At 46.6% G+C, this 22,215-nt stretch overlaps 1 protein-coding gene across 1 annotated transcript; it reads right to left on the reverse strand.

The window, feature by feature from the left end:
• Positions 1-1,484: 1,484 nt before the first annotated feature.
• LOC116352943 (aspartate aminotransferase, cytoplasmic) lies at positions 1,485-19,055 on the reverse strand. Its single transcript, XM_031817324.1, has 9 exons — positions 18,806-19,055; positions 13,480-13,661; positions 9,846-9,969; positions 8,680-8,792; positions 7,561-7,665; positions 7,050-7,200; positions 6,542-6,707; positions 4,519-4,661; positions 1,485-2,651 (listed from the first exon to the last, which is right to left on the reverse strand). The coding sequence occupies exons 1-9, from the start codon at positions 18,912-18,914 to the stop codon at positions 2,512-2,514; spliced, it is 1,233 nt and encodes a 410-aa protein (XP_031673184.1). The 5' UTR covers positions 18,915-19,055; the 3' UTR covers positions 1,485-2,511.
• Positions 19,056-22,215: the final 3,160 nt, after the last annotated feature.

Consider the following 22,215-nt stretch of genomic DNA (forward strand, 5'->3'; position numbering starts at 1 on the left):
TGGCTCCTGTCATTGGTCAGTGAGGAGGAGAGAAGAGCATCCTTCCTTGGAAAACAGGAAAAAGTGCTGACTCACTATGCTGCATGGGTGTAGAGGCAACAGCCAATCAGAACCCTCATCCTCTTCACAGACACAATGGCCCTGATTTTAACTGGAGTAGGATGAGACTGATTTGTCATTTTTCTTGTTTTTCACCTCAATGGTTAGGGCTAGGATTTGGGGAGGGGAAGCTGATTCTAGATCTGTGCCCGTCAGCAACGTCTATATGGAGGTATTTTAACACAATGCATTTTTAAAGTGCTATTTCTCTCAAAAATAGTCCTAAATTGAAATGGATAAATTGGACAGATGGTCAGGACTGGAGAACACTGGAGTATGGGGAGAGAGTGGCACCTACACAGAACGTAATACAGAGATATATCTTTTTATAGAAGAGAAATGCATATATGAGAGATGTATTGTAGATATTAGAGTTTATAATGAATTTATGGGTAAATGAACTCTGGGCATTTTAACAGGGGAAAACCCCTTTGATTTTTGATTTAAAAAATGTACAGAATTAAAAAGTCACAAGTTTCAGCTGTCTGACTTTTTAGTGTTCAGACTTCGAACAATAATGTTTTTGTTTATTCCAGTTGCTGACAGTTATTATGCAGGGCCCGGAGTTTTCTTCTTGTCAGGTTAGGAAAAACTCTGGGCCATAGTTATTACTAATGTCTTAAGGACAAATCACACCATAAGGAACATCACCACTGTGGGACTCAGTGGCAAAAATCCCTTGGTGTATTTCTGGGGAATTCCAAGTCAACTCTCATAAAAATTTGCATAGACACAAAATATTATCATTAACAATTTTTCAATAGTTGAAGGGATTCGGGGTGTCTGGGATTGAGTGTCCACACAGTGGACCCCAGGAAGAGACGCTGCTGCTTTCACAACAGGTAATGGGGATCCTAATAAAATACTCAAAACACATCTGTGCTCAGTAAATGACCTGCTGGATGTAGATGAACGGTGGCAATTCAACATGGAGAATCTTTTTTGAAATTAAAACAGAAAATGGCGGCTGATATTCTGTGGTCAGAGGCAGTAGGCCGACCAGTCAGCCGACCGGTGCTTTGAACCGTTCTGATATTCTGTGGTCAGAGGAAGTAGGCCGACCGGTGCTTTGAACCGTTCTGATATTCTGTGGTCAGAGGAAGTAGGCCGACCGGTGCTTTGAACCGTTCTGATATTCTGTGGTCAGAGGAAGTAGGCCGACCGGTGCTTTGAACCGTTCTGATATTCTGTGGTCAGAGGAAGTAGGTCGACCAGTCAGCCGACCGGTGCTTTGAACCGTTCTGGTATTCTGTGGTCAGAGGAAGTAGGCCGACCAGTCAGCCGACCGGTGCTTTGAACCGTTCGTCGGCAGTGTTTAGTCTTCTAAAACTACAGTAAAAACAGCCATGTACACAGGTAGAGAAAAAAGGAGAAATGACATTGAGTTTAGTACACCATCATTTATTATTAGCTGTATGAAACGTACAGACAGGATGGCAATACAACGGCGTGAGGCTGTGTGTTGGAAGACCAACTGTATGTGTACAGTGAACAAAACATCAAAACAAACACATCACCATTAAAAGGCAGAGGTTAAACAATCCTTCATAAGCAGCATTATTATGAATAGGAGTCTTAACACCAAGTACACGCCGAACACGGAACCTAAGCCACAGACATTTAAGTGGTTCAACTATTACCACAGTGGTGGTATGTGCTTTTCCTATAGGACTTAGCTGCATATAGCTGCTCAAAGGTTGAGAAAAGGTCATATCACCCTATCAGAGGGCATTTCCTGGTAACGTTTGACCTATAGGCACATGCATGAACTGTAAAGAACCTTTCAAGCCTGTCACATGACATCACAGAGCATTTGATCCACAATGCACCATTTCACACATTCTAGAATGTTGCGATTGTTAAATGGAACCTGTTCTCTATAAAAGACGTTCAGAAGCATTGTGGTTGTCTGTAGATAGGAGGTCTGGGGGCTCGTATGTAGAATTCATTTTACACAAACTTCACTCAACTTCTGGCAATGCTTCACTTTCAAGTGCTCTGAAACATTTTTTAAAAACCAAAGTGCACACAGTCATCTTTTATACATGTTGAAAACCGGAAATGGCACAATAAAATAAATAAAAGGCAACATAACGATCGCCAGAAGAGTGAAATACTTCGACTAGAGGTCTGCGTTCAGATTGTTTAAAGATGTCTCAGTTATCTGAGGAGGAGAGAAGATGGACAGAAACCAGTTATACTGTTGATCATTAACATTGATTGCTGTGAACACGTGTCATATCATCGCTCTTCTAAATTTTACAACCAATAGATGGTTAGAGCACTGCTTATAGAGAAAGGGTGTGTTGTCACAGAAGGGGGTGCCTGACGAGACCACACGTGACAATTAACAGTACTTCCTGTGGTGGACAGGAAGCAGAAAGTAGCTGGATGCGGAGGGAGGGCGGGGCCTTACTGGACCTTGGACACTGTCTCATGGATGGACTCTGCGACATAGTCGATGTTCTTGGAGGTGAGGCCACACATGTTGATACGACCGCTGGCCATCAGGTAGACATGCTTCTCCTTAATCATGTACTGCACCTGCTTAGCTGTAGGGAGGAAGGAGAGGGAGAGAGAACGGAGAGGGAGAGAGAACGGAGAGGGAGAGAGAACGGAGAGGGAGAGAGAACGGAGAGGGAGAGAGAACGGAGAGGGAGAGAGAACGGAGAGGGAGAGAGAACGGAGAGGGAGAGAGAACGGAGAGGGAGAGAGAACAGAGAGGGAAAGAGAGAGGAGAGTGAGAAAGAGAGAACAGAGAGGGAAAGAGAGAGGAGAGTGAGAAAGAGAGAGAATGTTACTAAAATGTACAGTCAACTGTCTATGTTGATCATGTAATCAATCTGCTTAGCTGTAGGCTGGAGGGAGAGAGAGGAAAAATATCTAAGTTGTAGAATTGTATCTGTGTGTGAGGACCTGTGTGTGAGGACCTGTGTGTGTGAGGACCTGTGTGTGTGAGGACCTGTGTGTGTGAGGACCTGTGTGTGTGAGGACCTGTGTGTGTGAGGACCTGTGTGTGTGAGGACCTGTGTGTGTGAGGACCTGTGTGTGTGAGGACCTGTGTGTGTGAGGACCTGTGTGTGTGAGGACCTGTGTGTGTGAGGACCTGTGTGTGTGAGGACCTGTGTGTGTGAGGACCCTGTGTGTGTGAGACTCTGTGTGTGTGAGGACTGTGTGTGAGGATCTGTGTGTGAGGATCTGTGTGTGAGGACCTGTGTGGGAGGATCTGTGTGTGGGAGGATCTATGTGTGGGAGGATCTGTGTGTGGGAGGATCTGTGTGTGTGAGGACCTGTGTGTGTGAGGACCTGTGTGTGTGAGGACCTGTGTGTGTGAGGACCTGTGTGTGAGGACCTGTGTGTGGACCTGTGTGTGAGGACCTGTGTGTGAGGATCTGTGTGTGGAGGATCTGTGTGTGGGAGGATCTGTGTGTGGGAGGGATCTGTGTGTGGGAGGATCTGTGTGGGAGGATCTGTGTGTGGGAGGATCTGTGTGGGAGGATCTGTGTGTGGGAGGATCTGTGTGTGGGAGGATCTGTGTGTGGGAGGATCTGTGTGTGGGAGGATCTGTGTGTGGGAGGATCTGTTGTGGGAGGATCTGGTGTGTGGAGGGATCTGTGTGTGGGAGGATCTGTGTGTGGGAGGATCTGTGTGTGTAGTTGAGCGTGGATGTTTCTGTAACTTACTGGGAAAATTCCATTAAAAACTCAGTGGTCTCCGACAAGCGCCAGTCTCCTACTGCCCGGGGCATCGGTTCATATTTTAGCAACAACAAAAACGCCCGGTCAAAAGTGTGATTACAGGTGCACAGATTATGACCGGTCTGCTTGGAGGTGCCTGGGTACATGTCTGTGGTTTGGGAAACTGTTACGGTCAGTCCGGTGAAGCTGAACATGCCGGTCTGCTTGGAGGTGCCTGGGTACATGTCTGTGGTCTGGGAAACTCTTACGGTTCAGTCCGGTGAAGCTGAACATGCCGGTCTGCTAGGAGGTGCCTGGGTACATGTCTGTGGTGTCTGGGAAACTCTTACGGTTCAGTCCGGTGAAGCTGAACATGCCGGTCTGCTTGGAGGTGCCTAGGTACATGTCTGTGTGTCTGGGAAACACTTACGGTTCAGTCCGGTGAAGCTGAACATGCCGGTCTGCTTGGAGGTGCCTGGGTACATGTCTGTGTGTCTGGGAAACTCTTACGGTTCAGTCCGGTGAAGCTGAACATGCCGGTCTGCTAGGAGGTGCCTGGGTACATGTCTGGGAAACTATTACGGTTCAGTCCGGTGAAGCTGAACATGCCGGTCTGCTTGGAGGTGCCTGGGTACATGTCTGTGTGTCTGGGAAACTCTTACGGTTCAGTCCGGTGAAGCTGAACATGCCGGTCTGCTTGGAGCTGCCTGGGTACATGTCTGTGTGTTTGGGAAACTCTTACGGTTCAGTCCGGTGAAGCTGAACATGCCGATCTGCTGAGTGATGTGGTCCCAGGTGCCAGGCGTCCCCAGAGCAATGAGCTTAGCCTTCAACTGGTCTCTCATCAACAATACGCGGTCAGCCATGGTCTTTACATTACCCTTCCTACAGGGGGAGGAGAGAGAGAAGAGAGAGAGAGAGTTGGTTAGTTCAGCCTTCAGCTGGTCTCATCAACAGGACGTTACCCTTCCTACAGGGGGAGGAGGGAGAAGAGAGAGAGAGAGTTGGTTAGTTCAGCCTTCAGCTGGTCTCATCAACAGGACGTTACCCTTCCTACAGGGGGAGGAGGGAGAAGAGAGAGAGAGAGTTGGTTAGTTCAGCCTTCAGCTGGTCTCTCATCAACAGGACGTTACCCTTCCTACAGGGGGAGGAGAGAGAGAGAGAGTTGGTTAGTTCAGCCTTCAGCTGGTCTCATCAACAAGACGTTACCCTTCCTACAGGGGGAGGAGGGAGGAGAGAGAGAGAGAGTTGGTTAGTTCAGCCTTCAGCTGGTCTCATCAACAGGACGTTACCCTTCCTACAGGGGGAGGAGGGAGAAGAGAGAGAGAGTTGGTTAGTTCAGCCTTCAGCTGGTCTCATCAACAGGACGTTACCCTTCCTACAGCCACGGGGAGTGGGACAGCTTCAACACTATATCACTGATCTGAATGAGAATGGCAGTCTTAGAAAAATCTGCCACCAACAGAACGTGGCTTACAACAATCCCCCAATAAGGAAGCACAGTTATTCAAGTCCAACAATCCCCCAATAAGGAAGCACAGTTATTCAAGTCCAACAATCCCCCAATAAGGAAGCACAGTTATTCAAGTCCAACAATCCCCCAATAAGGAAGCACAGTTATTCAAGTCCAACAATCCCCCAATAAGGAAGCACAGTTATTCAAGTCCAACAATCCCCCAATAAGGAAGCACAGTTATTCAAGTCCAACAATCCCCCAATAAGGAAGCACAGTTATTCAAGTCCAACAATCCCCCAATAAGGAAGCACAGTTATTCAAGTCCAACAATCCCCCAATAAGGAAGCACAGTTATTAAAGTCCAACAATCCCCAATAAGGAAGCACAGTTATTCAAGTCCAACAATCCCCAATAAGGAAGCACAGTTATTCAAGTCCAACAATCCCCCAATAAGGAAGCACAGTTATTAAAGTCCAACAATCCCCCAATAAGGAAGCACAGTTATTCAAGTCCAACAATCCCCCAATAAGGAAGCACAGTTATTAAAGTCCAATAATCCCCCAATAAGGAAGCACAGTTATTCAAGTCCAACAATCCCCCAATAAGGAAGCACAGTTATTAAAGTCCAACAATCCCCCAATAAGGAAGCACAGTTATTCAAGTCCAACAATCCCCCAATAAGGAAGCACAGTTATTAAAGTCCAACAATCCCCCAATAAGGAAGCACAGTTATTCAAGTCCAACAATCCCCCAATAAGGAAGCACAGTTATTAAAGTCCAACAATCCCCCAATAAGGAAGCACAGTTATTAAAGTCCAACAATCCCCCAATAAGGAAGCACAGTTATTAAAGTCCAACAATCCCGCAATAAGGAAGCACAGTTATTAAAGTCCAACAATCCCCCAATAAGGAAGCACAGTTATTAAAGTCCAACAATCCCCCAATAAGGAAGCACAGTTATTCAAGTCCAACAATCCCCCAATAAGGAAGCACAGTTATTAAAGTCCAACAATGGAGCAGTTGTCAAAACTTGGACTGTACCATTCAGTGAACTCCTCAGGGTTAACTTAGAAGGGTGTGTTGTTGGACTGTACCATTCAGTGAACTCCTCAGGGTTAACTTAGAAGGGTGTGTTGTTGGACTGTACCATTCAGTGAACTCCTCAGGGTTAACTTAGAATGGAGTGTTGTTGGACTGTACCATTCAATGAACTCCTCGGGGTTAACTTAGAAGGGAGTGTTGTTGGACTGTACCATTCTGTAAAGAGAATTGGGTTGTTGAGTATAAAGGGTTATATTTTTGACCGTACCATTCTATGAACAGATCGGGGTTGTTGAGTGTGATGGCTACGATGCGCGCCCCCTGGGAGGGAGGGTTGGACCAGGTGGTCCTGACAATCTTCTCCATCTGGGACAGAACACGGGCCAGGTTGTCTTTATCCTGGGCCACTACCGTCAGGTTACCAACACGCTCATCTGGAGGAGGAAGGAACAAAATGGAGGATTAGCATTCAGAGAGGGTGTTTGACTGGCTGAGCGTTTGTGAGACAGAGATGAAAAATGTAAGCAAAAACTGTGGCCATTGGACCACAGCAGCAGACTGTGTGTGTGTGTATGTGTGTGTGTGTGTGTGTATGTGTGTGTGTTACATGTTGGTTGGTGTCCATGTCTATGTATAATATATGCTATTTAACAGACATTCCATTTTACGTATGGGTGGTCCCGGGATTTGAACCCACTATCCTGGCGTTACAAGCACCATGCTCGAACACCGGAGACACAGAGGACCACGATGCACGTGTCTGTCTATAGACTCACTGTAGAGGCCAAAGTTCTTGGAGAAGGACTGGGCACAGAGCAGCTCAAATCCTTCAGAGACAAAGTAGCGGATGGCCCAGGCATCTTTATCCAGACTGCCTGATGCAAAGCCCTGGTAGGCTGAGTCAAAGAACACAAACAGCTTCCTCCTCTGGACGAAGGGGGGGGGGGGGGGACACAGAGAGGGGAGGGAGAAGGAACACAGAGGGGAGGGAGAAGGGAAAGAGAATTGAATTGAGAGGAAAGGAAAGGAAAAACAAACTAAAAAAAAGTTACCCCAAAATATAAATGAGCCTGATGGATAATGGTTGGGATTATGAGATGTCTGTTCTCCTGGGGAGTATTCATTAGTCTCAGACTGTCGTCACAGAACAGAAACAATTTCATCCAAATGGAAAACTTTTTGCATTGAAAACTAGAGTTTCTATTTGAACAGACTCAGGTAGGTCCCTACCCGTTTGGTTCCGTTTGGTTCCTAGTGAATACACTCCTGCTGTCTCCCCTGTCTCACCTTCATGACCTCAGAAATCATCTTCCATTCGTCAGGTGTGGGGTCTGTCCCCGTGGGGTTGTGGGCACAGGCATGGAGCACAAAGATAGAATGTTCTGGAGCGTTCTGACAAAATAACACACACCCACATCAATTATCAAGGACAGGATTAGGGATGTGCATTTCAAAGAATGTCTGCGTTCAAGTAATCTCATGAAAATGATTTTGAGTCGTCAAATGTTAGTGTGAAACGGGGCTGACGGCAAAACAGTTTACAGGGTGTTATCAGTTGTTCAGATTACTGGTTGTGTTGATACACAACTGAAACCAAAACAGTTTGCAGGGTGTTATCAGTTGTTCAGATTACTGGTTGTGTTGATACACAACTGAAACCAAAACAGTTTGCAGGGTGTTATCAGTTGTTCAGATTACTGGTTGTGTTGATACACAACTGAAACCAAAACAGTTTGCAGGGTGTTATCAGTTGTTCAGATTACTGGTTGTGTTGATACACAACTGAAACCAAAACAGTTTGCAGGGTGTTATCAGTTGTTCAGATTACTGGTTGTGTTGATACACAACTGAAACCAAAACAGTTTGCAGGGTGTTATCAGTTGTTCAGATTACTGGTTGTGTTGATACACAACTGAAACCAAAACAGTTTGCAGGGTGTTATCAGTTGTTCAGATTACTGGTTGTGTTGATACACAACTGAAACCAAAACAGTTTGCAGGGTGTTATCAGTTGTTCAGATTACTGGTTGTGTTGATACACAACTGAAAACCAAGCTGAAATATTAACGCAAGACAATCATCCATAGCTTGTTGTAGACTAAATTGTGCATGATGTCGCTCTAACTCAATTCCCTACCCCCTCCCTCCCTCCATCCCTACCCCCTCCCTCCATCCCTACCTCCATCCCTACCCCCTCCCTCCATCCATCCCTACCCCCTCCCTACCCCCTCCCTCCATCCATCCCTACCCCCTCCCTCCATCCATCCCTACCCCCTCCCCCCATCCCTACCTCCATCCCTACCCCCTCCCTACCTCCATCCCTACCCCCTCCCTACCTCCATCCCTACCCCCTCCCTACCTCCATCCCTACCTCCATCCCTACCCCCTCCCTCCATCCCTCTCTCACCTCCAGGTCATCCATTATACCGGTCACGTCCAGGCCTTTCTTTTCTCCGTCCCAGTAGTGGTAGGGGCGGATGTCTTTAAACCCAGCATCAGAAAACACTGCATTGTGGTTCTCTATAGGGCGAGAGAAGCAGAAGGAGAAAGAAGGAGAAGATAAAGAAGATGGTGAGGCGGTGGAGAAGAGGGTATTTGTTCAGTATGTTTGTGCTCTTAAGGGGATCATGACTCAATAGAAGTAGAATATGTTGATTGGGCTCTGTGTGTCTGCTGCTGTGTCTCAGTTATCTTGTTGTCTAAACAGTCCTTATTGGCTCTACGGTTACCTTGTTGTCTAAACAGTCCTTATTGGCTCTACGGTTATCTTGTTGTCTAAACCGTCCTTATTGGCTCTACGGTTACCTTGTTGTCTAAACAGTCCTTATTGGCTCTACAGTTATCTTGTTGTCTAAACAGTCCTTATTGGCTCTACGGTTATCTTGTTGTCTAAACCGTCCTTATTGGCTCTACGGTTACCTTGTTGTCTAAACAGTCCTTATTGGCTCTACAGTTATCTTGTTGTCTAAACAGTCCTTATTGGCTCTACGGTTACCTTGTTGTCTAAACAGTCCTTATTGGCTCTACGGTTATCTTGTTGTCTAAACAGTCCTTATTGGCTCTACGGTTATCTTGTTGTCTAAACAGTCCTTATTGGCTCTACGGTTATCTTGTTGTCTAAACCGTCCTTATTGGCTCTACGGTTATCTTGTTGTCTAAACAGTCCTTATTGGCTCTACGGTTACCTTGTTGTCTAAACAGTCCTTATTGGCTCTACGGTTATCTTGTTGTCTAAACAGTCCTTATTGGCTCTACGGTTATCTTGTTGTCTAAACAGTCCTTATTGGCTCTACGGTTACCTTGTTGTCTAAACAGTCCTTATTGGCTCTACGGTTACCTTGTTGTCTAAACAGTCCTTATTGGCTCTACGGTTACCTTGTTGTCTAAACAGTCCTTATTGGCTCTACAGTTATCTTGTTGTCTAAACAGTCCTTATTGGCTCTACGGTTATCTTGTTGTCTAAAACAGTCCTTATTGGCTCTACCGTTATCTTGTTGTCTAAAACAGTCCTTATTGGTTCCCTGGCTAAATCAATTCCATGTAAATGAGTTGGTTGTGGCCCTGCCCACTGACCCCAGGTTGGCGCGGAGACGTAGACGGGTGTGGCCGTGTTGTTGGTGCCGTTGTACCAGCGCCTCAGAAACTCCGCCCCGATCCTCAACGCACCGGTACCTCCCAACGCCTGGACCGCTCCTACCTGGAAAGAGAGAGAAAACGTCAACATTTGGGCAGGGCAAGGCAGAAGACTGTGTTCCCCAGTCCTACTCCTCATCCCCCAGGATGTGTGTGTGTTCCCCAGTCCTACTCCTCATCCCCCAGGATGTGTGTGTGTTCCCCAGTCCTACTCCTCATCCCCCAGGATGTGTGTGTGTTCCCCAGTCCTACTCCTCATCCCCCAGGATGTGTGTGTGTTTCCCAGTCCTACTCCTCATCCCCCAGGATGTGTGTGTGTTTCCCAGTCCTACTCCTCATCCCCCAGGATGTGTGTGTGTTTCCCAGTCCTACTCCTCATCCCCAGGATGTGTGTGTGTTTCCCAGTCCTACTCCTCATCCCCCAGGATGTGTGTGTGTTTCCCAGTCCTACTCCTCATCCCCCAGGATGTGTGTGTGTTTCCCAGTCCTACTCCTCATCCCCCAGGATGTGTGTGTGTTTCCCAGTCCTACTCCTCATCCCCCAGGATGTGTGTGTGTTTCCCAGTCCTACTCCTCATCCCCCAGGATGTGTGTGTGTTTCCCAGTCCTACTCCTCATCCCCCAGGATGTGTGTGTGTTTCCCAGTCCTACTCCTCATCCCCCAGGATGTGTGTGTGTTTCCCAGTCCTACTCCTCATCCCCCAGGATGTGTGTGTGTTTCCCAGTCCTACTCCTCATCCCCCAGGATGTGTGTGTGTTTCCCAGTCCTACTCCTCATCCCCAGGATGTGTGTGTGTTTCCCAGTCCTACTCCTCATCCCCCAGGATGTGTGTGTGTTTCCCAGTCCTACTCCTCATCCCCCAGGATGTGTGTGTGTTTCCCAGTCCTACTCCTCATCCCCCAGGATGTGTGTGTGTTTCCCAGTCCTACTCCTCATCCCCCAGGATGTGTGTGTGTTTCCCAGTCCTACTCCTCATCCCCCAGGATGTGTGTGTGTTTCCCAGTCCTACTCCTCATCCCCCAGGATGTGTGTGTGTTTCCCAGTCCTACTCCTCATCCCCCAGGATGTGTGTGTGTTTCCCAGTCCTACTCCTCATCCCCCAGGATGTGTGTGTGTTTCCCAGTCCTACTCCTCATCCCCCAGGATGTGTGTGTGTTTCCCAGTCCTACTCCTCATCCCCCCAGGATGTGTGTGTGTTTCCCAGTCCTACTCCTCATCCCCCAGGATGTGTGTGTGTTTCCCAGTCCTACTCCTCATCCCCCAGGATGTGTGTGTGTTTCCAGTCCTACTCCTCATCCCCCAGGATGTGTGTGTGTTTCCCAGTCCTACTCCTCATCCCCCAGGATGTGTGTGTGTTTCCCAGTCCTACTCCTCATCCCCCAGGATGTGTGTGTGTTTCCCAGTCCTACTCCTCATCCCCCAGGATGTGTGTGTGTTTCCCAGTCCTACTCCTCATCCCCCAGGATGTGTGTGTGTTTTCCCCAGTCCTACTCCTCATCCCCCAGGATGTGTGTGTGTTTCCCAGTCCTACTCCTCATCCCCAGGATGTGTGTGTGTTTCCCAGTCCTACTCCTCATCCCCAGGATGTGTGTGTTTCCCAGTCCTACTCCTCATCCCCCAGGATGTGTGTGTGTTTCCCAGTCCTACTCCTCATCCCCCAGGATGTGTGTGTGTTTCCCAGTCCTACTCCTCATCCCCCAGGATGTGTGTGTGTTTCCCAGTCCTACTCCTCATCCCCCAGGATGTGTGTGTGTTTCCCAGTCCTACTCCTCATCCCCCAGGATGTGTGTGTGTTTCCCAGTCCTACTCCTCATCCCCAGGATGTGTGTGTGTTTCCCAGTCCTACTCCTCATCCCCCAGGATGTGTGTGTGTTTCCCAGTCCTACTCCTCATCCCCCAGGATGTGTGTGTGTTTCCCAGTCCTACTCCTCATCCCCCAGGATGTGTGTGTGTTTCCCAGTCCTACTCCTCATCCCCCAGGATGTGTGTGTGTTTCCCAGTCCTACTCCTCATCCCCCAGGATGTGTGTGTGTTTCCCAGTCCTACTCCTCATCCCCCAGGATGTGTGTGTGTTTCCAGTCCTACTCCTCATCCCCCAGGATGTGTGTGTGTTTCCCAGTCCTACTCCTCATCCCCCAGGATGTGTGTGTGTTTCCCAGTCCTACTCCTCATCCCCAGGATGTGATGTGTGTGTGTTTCCCAGTCCTACTCCTCATCCCCCAGGATGTGTGTGTGTTTCCCAGTCCTACTCCTCATCCCCCAGGATGTGTGTGTGTTTCCCAGTCCTACTCCTCATCCCCCAGGATGTGTGTGTGTTTCCCAGTCCTACTCCTCATCCCCCAGGATGTGTGTGTGTTTCCCAGTCCTACTCCTCATCCCCCAGGATGTGTGTGTGTTTCCCAGTCCTACTCCTCATCCCCCAGGATGTGTGTGTGTTTCCCAGTCCTACTCCTCATCCCCCAGGATGTGTGTGTGTTTCCCAGTCCTACTCCTCATCCCCCAGGATGTGTGTGTGTTTCCCAGTCCTACTCCTCATCCCCCAGGATGTGTGTGTGTTTCCCAGTCCTACTCCTCATCCCCAGGATGTGTGGTGTTTCCCAGTCCTACTCCTCATCCCCCAGGATGTGTGTGTGTTTCCCAGTCCTACTCCTCATCCCCCAGGATGTGTGTGTGTTTCCCAGTCCTACTCCTCATCCCCCAGGATGTGTGTGTGTTTCCCAGTCCTACTCCTCATCCCCAGGATGGGTGTTTCCAGTCCTACTCCTCATCCCCCAGGATGTGTGTGTGTTTCCCAGTCCTACTCCTCATCCCCCAGGATGTGTGTGTGTTTCCCAGTCCTACTCCTCATCCCCCAGGATGTGTGTGTGTTTCCCAGTCCTACTCCTCATCCCCCAGGATGTGTGTGTGTTTATGTTGACTTCCACCCCACGATGTAGAATTTGAGTTACAGGAAGTAGAATTTAATTCAGTGCAATTCAAAGAGATTCGACTGAGTCATGGAACGAGTAATATTGAATCTGACAGGTCACACTTCCAGATACCAAATAATACATCACTTTTCCCTGGAAACAATGTTCATCAACTCTTAACCTTAGTGCTTAGAAGAGCCCATTATATTTCCACCAACCATTTCATTGGCTTCTTTTTGAAGGCCTGAACTTGAGGGTTGAAGTAATGCTGGGAAATGTAGTATTTCCCCCATATTTAACTAAATGTAAGTGATTAAATATAATAACTGAATATTCACATACAGGTTGTGTTTTCTTTGATCATACATTTCAAGACTTTGTCCTGAAAATGAATTGTTTTATATGCATGTATATAATGACATGTTTGATGTTTCAGGCACAAGATGTATACTTGTACAGACTACACCTAATGTAGAATAGAAGACCCATTTGAAATTAATAGAATTACACTCAATTCTAGTTCCTTTAAGTAAAAATGGTAATTCTGTATTCTAACAACTTCAATTCAATAATTCTATGGGAATTTATGAGGCATTCTCAATTCAATTCTCCCCAACTCTGGTATGTGTCTATGTATATACATGCGTCCCTCCCTCCTACCTACCCTCCCGTCCTTGATGGCGGGGCTGTCATCGCCCAGGGCCACCTTGGAGGCAGCAGAGCGGAGCTCAGGGAGACCCAGGATGGGCAGATACTCGTGGTTCAGACTGTTGTCCTCCACTATCATCTGCTCTACCTTCTTCACTACGGGCAGGACCCACGGTAGACAGTCATCTGTACGGTAGGCTGAGGAGAGAGAGAGGAGACATTATATACTGTATCTAACTATCTAGGCAGGACCCACGGTAGACAGTCATCTGTACGGTAGGCTGAGGAGAGAGAGAGAGAGGAGACATTATATACTGTATCTAACTATCTAGGCAGGACCCACGGTAGACAGTCATCTGTACGGTAGGCTGAGGAGAGAGAGAGAGAGGAGACATTATATACTGTATCTAACTATCTAGGCAGGACCCACGGTAGACAGTCATCTGTCCGGTAGGCTGAGGAGAGAGAGGAGACATTATATACTGTATCTAACTATCTAGGCAGGACCCACGGTAGACAGTCATCTGTACGGTAGGCTGAGGAGAGGGGAGACATTATATACTGTATCTAACTATCTAGGCAGGACCCACGGTAGACAGTCATCTGTACGGTAGGCTGAGGAGAGAGAGGAGACATTATATACTGTATCTGACTATCTAGGCAGGACCCACGGTAGACAGTCATCTGTACAGTAGGCTGAGGAGAGAGAGAGGAGACATTATATACTGTATCTAACTATCTAGGCAGGACCCACGGTAGACAGTCATCTGTACGGTAGGCTGAGGAGACATTATATACTGTATCTAACTATCTAGGCAGGACCCACGGTAGACAGTCATCTGTACGGTAGGCTGAGGAGAGAGAGAGGAGACATTATATACTGTATCTAACTATCTAGGCAGGACCCACGGTAGACAGTCATCTGTACGGTAGGCTGAGGAGACATTATATACTGTATCTAACTATCTAGGCAGGACCCACGGTAGACAGTCATCTGTACGGTAGGCTGAGGAGAGAGAGAGGAGACATTATATACTGTATCTAACTATCTAGGCAGGACCCACGCTAGACAGTCATCTGTACGGTAGGCTGAGGAGACATTATATACTGTATCTAACTATCTAGGCAGGACCCACGGTAGACAGTCATCTGTACGGTAGGCTGAGGAGAGAGAGAGAGAGAGGAGACATTATATACTGTATCTAACTATCTAGGCAGGACCCATGGTAGACAGTCATCTGTACACCATCTGTATACAGGGCTCCAGAGTGGCGCAGCAGCCTAAGGCACTGCATCTCAATGCTAGAGGCGTCACTACAGACCCTGGTTCGATTCCAGGCTGTATCAAAACGGGACATGATTGGGAGTACCATAGAGCGGCACACAATTGGCCCAGCGTCACCCGGGTTAGGGTTTGGCCGTCATTGGAAATAAGAATTTGTTCTTAAATGACTTGCCCAGTTCAATAAAAATGTTTTATAATACACACTGTACATGTCTGTCAGCCTGCCTGCGTGGGCAGGACCAATAGCAGGCACCAGGCAGTCATTTACTGTAGGCTGGAAAGACAAACAAGCATTACAGAGTACAATAGCCTAGTTATAATGAGCCTAGTTATAATGAGCCTAGTTATAATGAGCCTATTTAAAAATGTTAATGGTTGATACCAAAACAACCTTTCATAATGAGCACTAGCAGGCTGCAACACAGCCATAGTGCAGCAGTATGTTGACTTCATGCAGTCTGCTGTCACACCCTGCTCTGCTGGAGGTCACCCTGGCCTGAAGAATAAGTGTGTGTGTGTGTGGGGGCACAATCCTGTGCATGTGACTTCCGAGGAGCTTCATTTCCCTCTCTAAGGAAAGCCTTTCAATGTCTCTCCTTTCCTGTCCAGGCCAGTGCGCTCTACCATTGAGGATCAAATTACAGCCGTTGATATTCAGTTACCAAAGTTCACAACAAATAGCTAGACAAGCTGGCTGGCCTACACCAGGCCCTGGTCTAGTCTAAGGAGAAACTACAGACATGTAGGCTAGCTAGTTGGTCTACACCAGGCCCTGGTCTAGTCTAAACTACAGACATGTAGCCTAGCTGGCTGGCCTACACCAGGCCCTGGTCTAGTCTAAGGAGAAACTACAGACATGTAGGCTAGCTGGTTGGTCTACACCAGGCCCTGGTCTAGTCTAAACTACAGACATGTAGCCTAGCTGGCTGGCCTACACCAGGCCCTGGTCTAGTCTAAGGAGAAACTACAGACATGTAGCCTAGCTGGCTGGTCTACACCAGGCCCTGGTCTAGTCTAAGGAGAAACTACAGACATGTAGACTAGCTGGCTGGCCTACACCAGGCCCTGGTCTAGTCTAAGGAGAAACGACAGACATGTAGGCTAGCTGGTTGGTCTACACCAGGCCCTGGTCTAGTCTAAACTACAGACATGTAGCCTAGCTGGCTGGCCTACACCAGGCCCTGGTCTAGTCTAAGGAGAAACTACAGACATGTAGCCTAGCTGGCTGGTCTACACCAGGCCCTGGTCTAGTCTAAGGAGAAACTACAGACATGTAGACTAGCTGGCTGGCCTACACCAGGCCCTGGTCTAGTCTAAGGAGAAACTACAGACATGTAGGCTAGCTAGTTGGTCTACACCAGGCCCTGGTCTAGTCTAAACTACAGACATGTAGCCTAGCTGGCTGGCCTACACCAGGCCCTGGTCTAGTCTAAGGAGAAACTACAGACATGTAGCCTAGCTGGCTGGTCTACACCAGGCCCTGGTCTAGTCTAAGGAGAAACTACAGACATGTAGGCTAGCTGTGTGGCCTACACCAGGCCCTGGTCTACGGCGAAACTACAGACATGTAGCCTAGCTGGCTGGCCTACACCAGGCCCTGGTCTAGTCTAAACTACAGACATGTAGGCTAGCTGGCTGGTCTACACCAGGCACTGGTCTAGTCTAAGGAAAAACTACAGACATGTAGCCTAGCTGGCTGGCCTACACCAGGCCCTGGTCTAGTCTAAGGGGAAACTACAGACATGTAGGCTAGCTGGCTGACCTACACCAGGCCCTGGTCTACGGCGAAACTACAGACATGTAGGCTAGCTGGCTGGTCTACACCAGGCCCTGGTCTAGTCTAAGGAGAAACTACAGACATGTAGGCTCGCTGGTTAGAAGCTACTTTTCTTTGTTGTTCCCCCCCCCTTCCTGCATTTCATTAATACCAAATACTGATTCATCAAGGTCACAAAACAAGTCCAACTAGTTTTTTTATAACAGTTCCTCAACACACCCTGTTTCTACTAGAATCAGTCTCTCACTGCCAACAACAACCAGTCGATATTTTCCAAGTCCTGTGTGGTGTTATGAGGCCCTTGGCTCTGGGTTCTGTAGATACTACCAAGGGAGTACGACCGGAAGTGACTTTTCCTAGCAGGTTGAGCTAACCCCATCCATTTCCCTAGCAGGTTGAGCTAACCCCATCCATTTCCCTAGCAGGTTGAGCTAACCTCATCCATTTCCCTAGCAGGTTGAGCTAACCTCATCCATTTCCCTAGCAGGTTGAGCTAACCCCATCCATTTCCCTAGCAGGTTGAGCTAACCCCATCCATTTCCCTAGCAGGTTGAGCTAACCCCATCCATTTCCCTAGCAGGTTGAGCTAACCCCATCCATTTCCCTAGCAGGTTGAGCTAACCCCATCCATTTCCCTAGTAGGTTGAGCTAACCCCATCCATTTCCCTAGCAGGTTGAGCTAACCCCATCCATTTCCCTAGCAGGTTGAGCTAACCCCATCCATTTCCCTAGCAGGTTGAGCTAACCCCTTCCCTTTTCCTAGCAGGTTGAGCTAACCCCATCCATTTCCCTAGCAGGTTGAGCTAACCCCATCCATTTCCCTAGCAGGTTGAGCTAACCCCATCCATTTCCCTAGCAGGTTGAGCTAACCCCATCCATTTCCCTAGCAGGTTGAGCTAACCCCATCCATTTCCCTAGCAGGTTGAGCTAACCCCATCCATTTCCCTAGCAGGTTGAGCTAACCCCATCCATTTCCCTAGCAGGTTGAGCTAACCCCATCCATTTCCCTAGCAGGTTGAGCTAACCCCTTCCCTTTTCCTAGCAGGTTGAGCTAACCCCATCCCTTTTCCTAGCAGGTTGAGCTAACCCCATCCCTTTTCCTAACCTTAACCTAAGTCTTCTAACCTGCTGCGTACATTTTCCCACCCTGCTGAGTAAATTCTCCTTACCTGCAATGAAAAAGTCACTTCCAGTCATAGCTGTACTCCTAGGTTCCCCAACTGGCCGAATTTGGCTCACATGCAGAATTTTTTGGGGGGGGGGGGGGGGCTCCAAATGATTTTGGAAATCTGTTCCAAAGTATTCCCACGCACAATAGTGAGATATGTGATCATATGAAAATATGAAAATTAGGGATTATGTTCTAGTCAATTATTATATCTGTTTGGGCTTCTTGCCGTAAATTTGATTTCATTAAATGACCATCGGCTCAAGAAAAACAATGGTCCCGGTGTAGAATCTAGTTCATGAGTCCTGCTGTTCTCCCTCTAGTCAGAACCATTGTTCACCTGTCTGTCTGTCGTTGTGAATTTAACAGAGCGTGGTTTGGGGAACAGGTTGAAACGGTGAGTGAGAAGATACAATCATGTATTCCCTACAGCCTTGGCATTGGAAGACTGATGAATGGAAGGGATGACGATATAACCTAGTAGTGAAGGCAGAGTGATCTATTCCAAACCCAACACATGCGTAACTATCTGTTCTGTACTGCATCCAGCAATCATTTTCTTTCCATCAGCTACAGAGCCCACTGGTCATAGAGATCCAATTCCTAATTCTATGGCAATGGTATTCAGACCTCTTCTCCAATGTTTAGGAATGACCACAGACCTAGACCTTTTGGAAGGTGTGTCACCCTACGACTGGTGATAAGTTAACAGTTTATAATACACTTCTAATGCGGACTGCCTGTTCTGTATGGACCGCACGGGTTCTCGTAGAATCAATCATGAGGTCACATTGCTTTCCAGTGTCCACCAAATGTCAAACTCCAGAATGAGCAGCGTTTTATAAATGCTTTCATGATAGATACTAGCTAGATGCCCCTGTATTAGCAGAACACTATGGCTGATATATGCGGCAGTCTAGTTGCACTTGCTGTCAAACTTCGACTAGTCTGTTAGCCTGCATGCTAACGAGGAAGGTCAAAGCCATGTTAGTTGGCAAGCATTCTAATGTCATGCTACTCAAACTAGTGCCCGTGGTCCAAGCAGTTTACCCGTCTGTGTTGCACATTCTAAACGTAAGTTAGCACAGCTTGTTGGAGCTTCTCTCTCTTACCTCCGACTCCCAAATTCACCTTCTGCGCGTGAGTGTCCTCTCTGAAATCGGCAGTCAGTTTAAAAACGGCCACTGGAGGGGCTTGAGGTACTTCGGCGAATATAGACATGATTTATAACGGATCCCGGTACAGAGCAGGAGAAGGGGGAGAGTCGTTCTTGTTCAGTACCTCGCCGGTAGCCTGCAGCGGTGAGACAGGCGATTGAGCTTCACCTTCAAAGCGCTACAAGGTACCACTGTGAAGCAGGAAAGAATAACTAAGTACTTCCGGGTCAGAATAAAGAGACAGTGCAAAGCCTAAATGGTCAACAATTGTTTTGTGTGTGTTCTCATATCATTTATTGCACTGTACGTTGTGTTGCATTGAAAGGGGGGTCCATTTTACTCAGACTTCTAGTTTCCAAATCTACAGAGTTTACACCCAGAGGAGCGCTCTGCCCCTTTCTTGTTAAGTATTGCTTATTCTTTCTGGCGGAACGGAGGTCTACAAGGCAAACTGGAACCAATGTCTGGAACGGGCGTCAACCCAATGACCAATGAGATAGCATGGAATACTGACCGGGGCTGCGAGACAGCCAATGAGAGCCAAGCATCTGAAAGGTCAAGGGCTAGTGCAGCTGTATGGCTGTGCACATGGAAATGATTAGGTTGTTTGAATAGGTGATATCAAAGCAACTGGATATAATTTTACATCCTGTATGTTGATATATATTTTAGCTACTGTACTTATCAAACGTATTGTATCTGACATTTTAGGAAAATATCATGATTGTGGCTTTAAGTCCCGAGAGCAAATTAGACACTGTCTGCAAGTGACTATACAGGAGATTATGAATAGATTCATAAAGATTCAATTACATCAAAATAAATAGCATAATGAGTAAACATAGTTCTGAATGTTTGATTACGGGCTATTAAACATATGCAATTACTCTTTGCGCCACTAGATGTCAGCCTTAGCTAGCAAAGCAAGATATGCTGTCATTTTATCCCAGGGTTTCCCAACCCTGTCTTTGCATTTAATAAATATGCAGCTCCAAAAATAGTTTGGTGACCAAGAATATTAACTGTTTACTTTGCAAGCTCACCAGCAACGGGGCACCAAGCAACAATAGGCCTACTGGTCTTTTGGTGTGTACAATTTGCTTGAAATTGATCATTTAATTATTACGCTTGCATTCAGGAATATATTGTTCAAATTCATTATTACATCATCAAAATGTGTTGTAGACAAAATAAAGAAACGGGTTGTCTGGTAGCATCAATAAATAGACACAGACTTGTAGTTGAACAAGTCATTGCATGTATAGATTTTTGTTTACTTGACTTGAAAAATCTTGTGATTGAATACAACTTGACTGGCTGTTAGAATGAATAACTTGGACTTGACTGGCTCTTAGAATGAATAACTTGGACTTGACTGGCTCTTAGAATTAATAACTTGGACTTGACTGGCTCTTAGAATGAATAACTTGGACTTGACTGGCTCTTAGAATGAATAACTTGGACTTGACTGGCTCTTAGAATGAATAACTTGGACTTGACTGGCTCTCAGAATGTACGACTTGGACTTGACTGGCTCTTAGAATGTACGACTTGGACTTGACTGGCTCTTAGAATGTATAACTTGGACTTGACTGGCTCTTAGAATGTACGACTTGGACTTGACTGGCTCTTAGAATGAATAACTTGGACTTGACTGGCTCTTAGAATGAATAACTTGGACTTGACTGGCTCTTAAAATGAATAACTTGGACTTGACTGGCTCTTAAAATGAATAACTTGGACTTGACTGGCTCTTAAAATGAATAACTTGGACTTGACTCGAGATGTCTCTACTTGTGACTCGACTTGAGACTCTGAACTTGTGACTTGCTTGTGACTCTGAACTTGTGACTTGCTTGTGACTCGAACACATTTATACTGACTCTACACATCCCCTCCCATACATTTATACTGACTCTACACATCCCCTCCCATACATTTATACTGACTACACACCCACTCCCATACATTTATACTGACTCTACACACCCACTACCATACATTTATACTGACTCTACACATCCACTCCCATACATTTATACTGACTCTACACATCCACTCCCATACATTTATACTGACTCTACACATCCACTCCCATACATTTATACTGACTCTACACACCCACTACCATACATTTATACTGACTCTACACACCCACTACCATACATGTATACTGACTCTACACATCCACTCCCATACATTTATACTGACTCTACACATCCACTCCCATACATTTATACTGACTCTACACACCCACTACCATACATTTATACTGACTCTACACACCCACTACCATATAAGCTGCTGCTACTCTGTTTATCATATATCCTGATGCCTCGTCCCCTTACCCCTATACATATCTCCCTCTATAGATCCAGTATCCCTGTACATTATAATATGGTACTGACCCTGTATATAGTATGTTTACCCCTATACATATCTACCTCTATAGATCCAGTATCCCTGTACATTATAATATGGTACTGACCCTGTATATAGTATGTTTACCCCTATACATATCTACCTCTATAGATCCAGTATCCCTGTACATTATAATATGGTACTGACCCTGTATATAGTATGTTTACCCCTATACATATCTGCCAACATCACTTTAGTATCCCTGTCCCCTTACCCCTATACATACCTACCTACATGACTTTAGTATCCCCTTACCCCTATACATACCTACCTACATGACTTTAGTATCCCCTTACCCCTATACATACCTACCTACATGACTTTAGTATCCCCTTACCCCTATACATACCTACCTACATCACTTTAGTATCCCCTTACCCCTATACATACCTACCTACATCACTTTAGTATCCCCTTACCCCTATACATACCTACCTACATCACTTTAGTATCCCCTTACCCCTATACCTACCTACATCACTTTAGTATCCCCTTACCCTATACATACCTACCTACATCACTTTAGTATCCCCTTACCCCTATACATACCTACCTACATCACTTGAGTATCCCCTTACCCCTATACATACCTACCTACAGCACTTTAGTATCCCCTTACCCCTATACATACCTACCTACATCACTTTAGTATCCCCTTACCCCTATACATACCTACCTACATCACTTTAGTATCCCCTTACCCCTATACATACCTACCTACATCACTTTAGTATCCCTGTCCCCTATACATACCTACCTACATCACTTTAGTATCCCTGTCCCCTATACATACCTACCTACATCACTTTAGTATCCCCTTACCCCTATACATACCTACCTACATCACTTGAGTATCCCCTTACCCCTATACATACCTACCTACATGACTTTAGTATCCCCTTACCCCTATACATATCTCCCTCTATAGATCCAGTATCCCTGTA

The sequence above is a fragment of the Oncorhynchus kisutch genome, unplaced genomic scaffold, assembly GCF_002021735.2.
Source record: "Oncorhynchus kisutch isolate 150728-3 unplaced genomic scaffold, Okis_V2 scaffold989, whole genome shotgun sequence".
NCBI lineage: Eukaryota > Metazoa > Chordata > Actinopteri > Salmoniformes > Salmonidae > Oncorhynchus > Oncorhynchus kisutch.

Coding starts and splice junctions, on each gene's coding strand:
- LOC116352943 (XM_031817324.1), bottom strand. CDS start 18,914: ATGTCTATATTCGCCGAAGTACCTCAAGCCCCTCCAGTGGCCGTTTTT. Junction 7,666..8,679: donor GTATAATGGATGACCTGGAG/GTGAGAGAGGGA, acceptor TTATTTTGTCAG/AACGCTCCAGAACATTCTAT. Junction 6,708..7,049: donor CAAGAACTTTGGCCTCTACA/GTGAGTCTATAG, acceptor TTCCTCCTCCAG/ATGAGCGTGTTGGTAACCTG.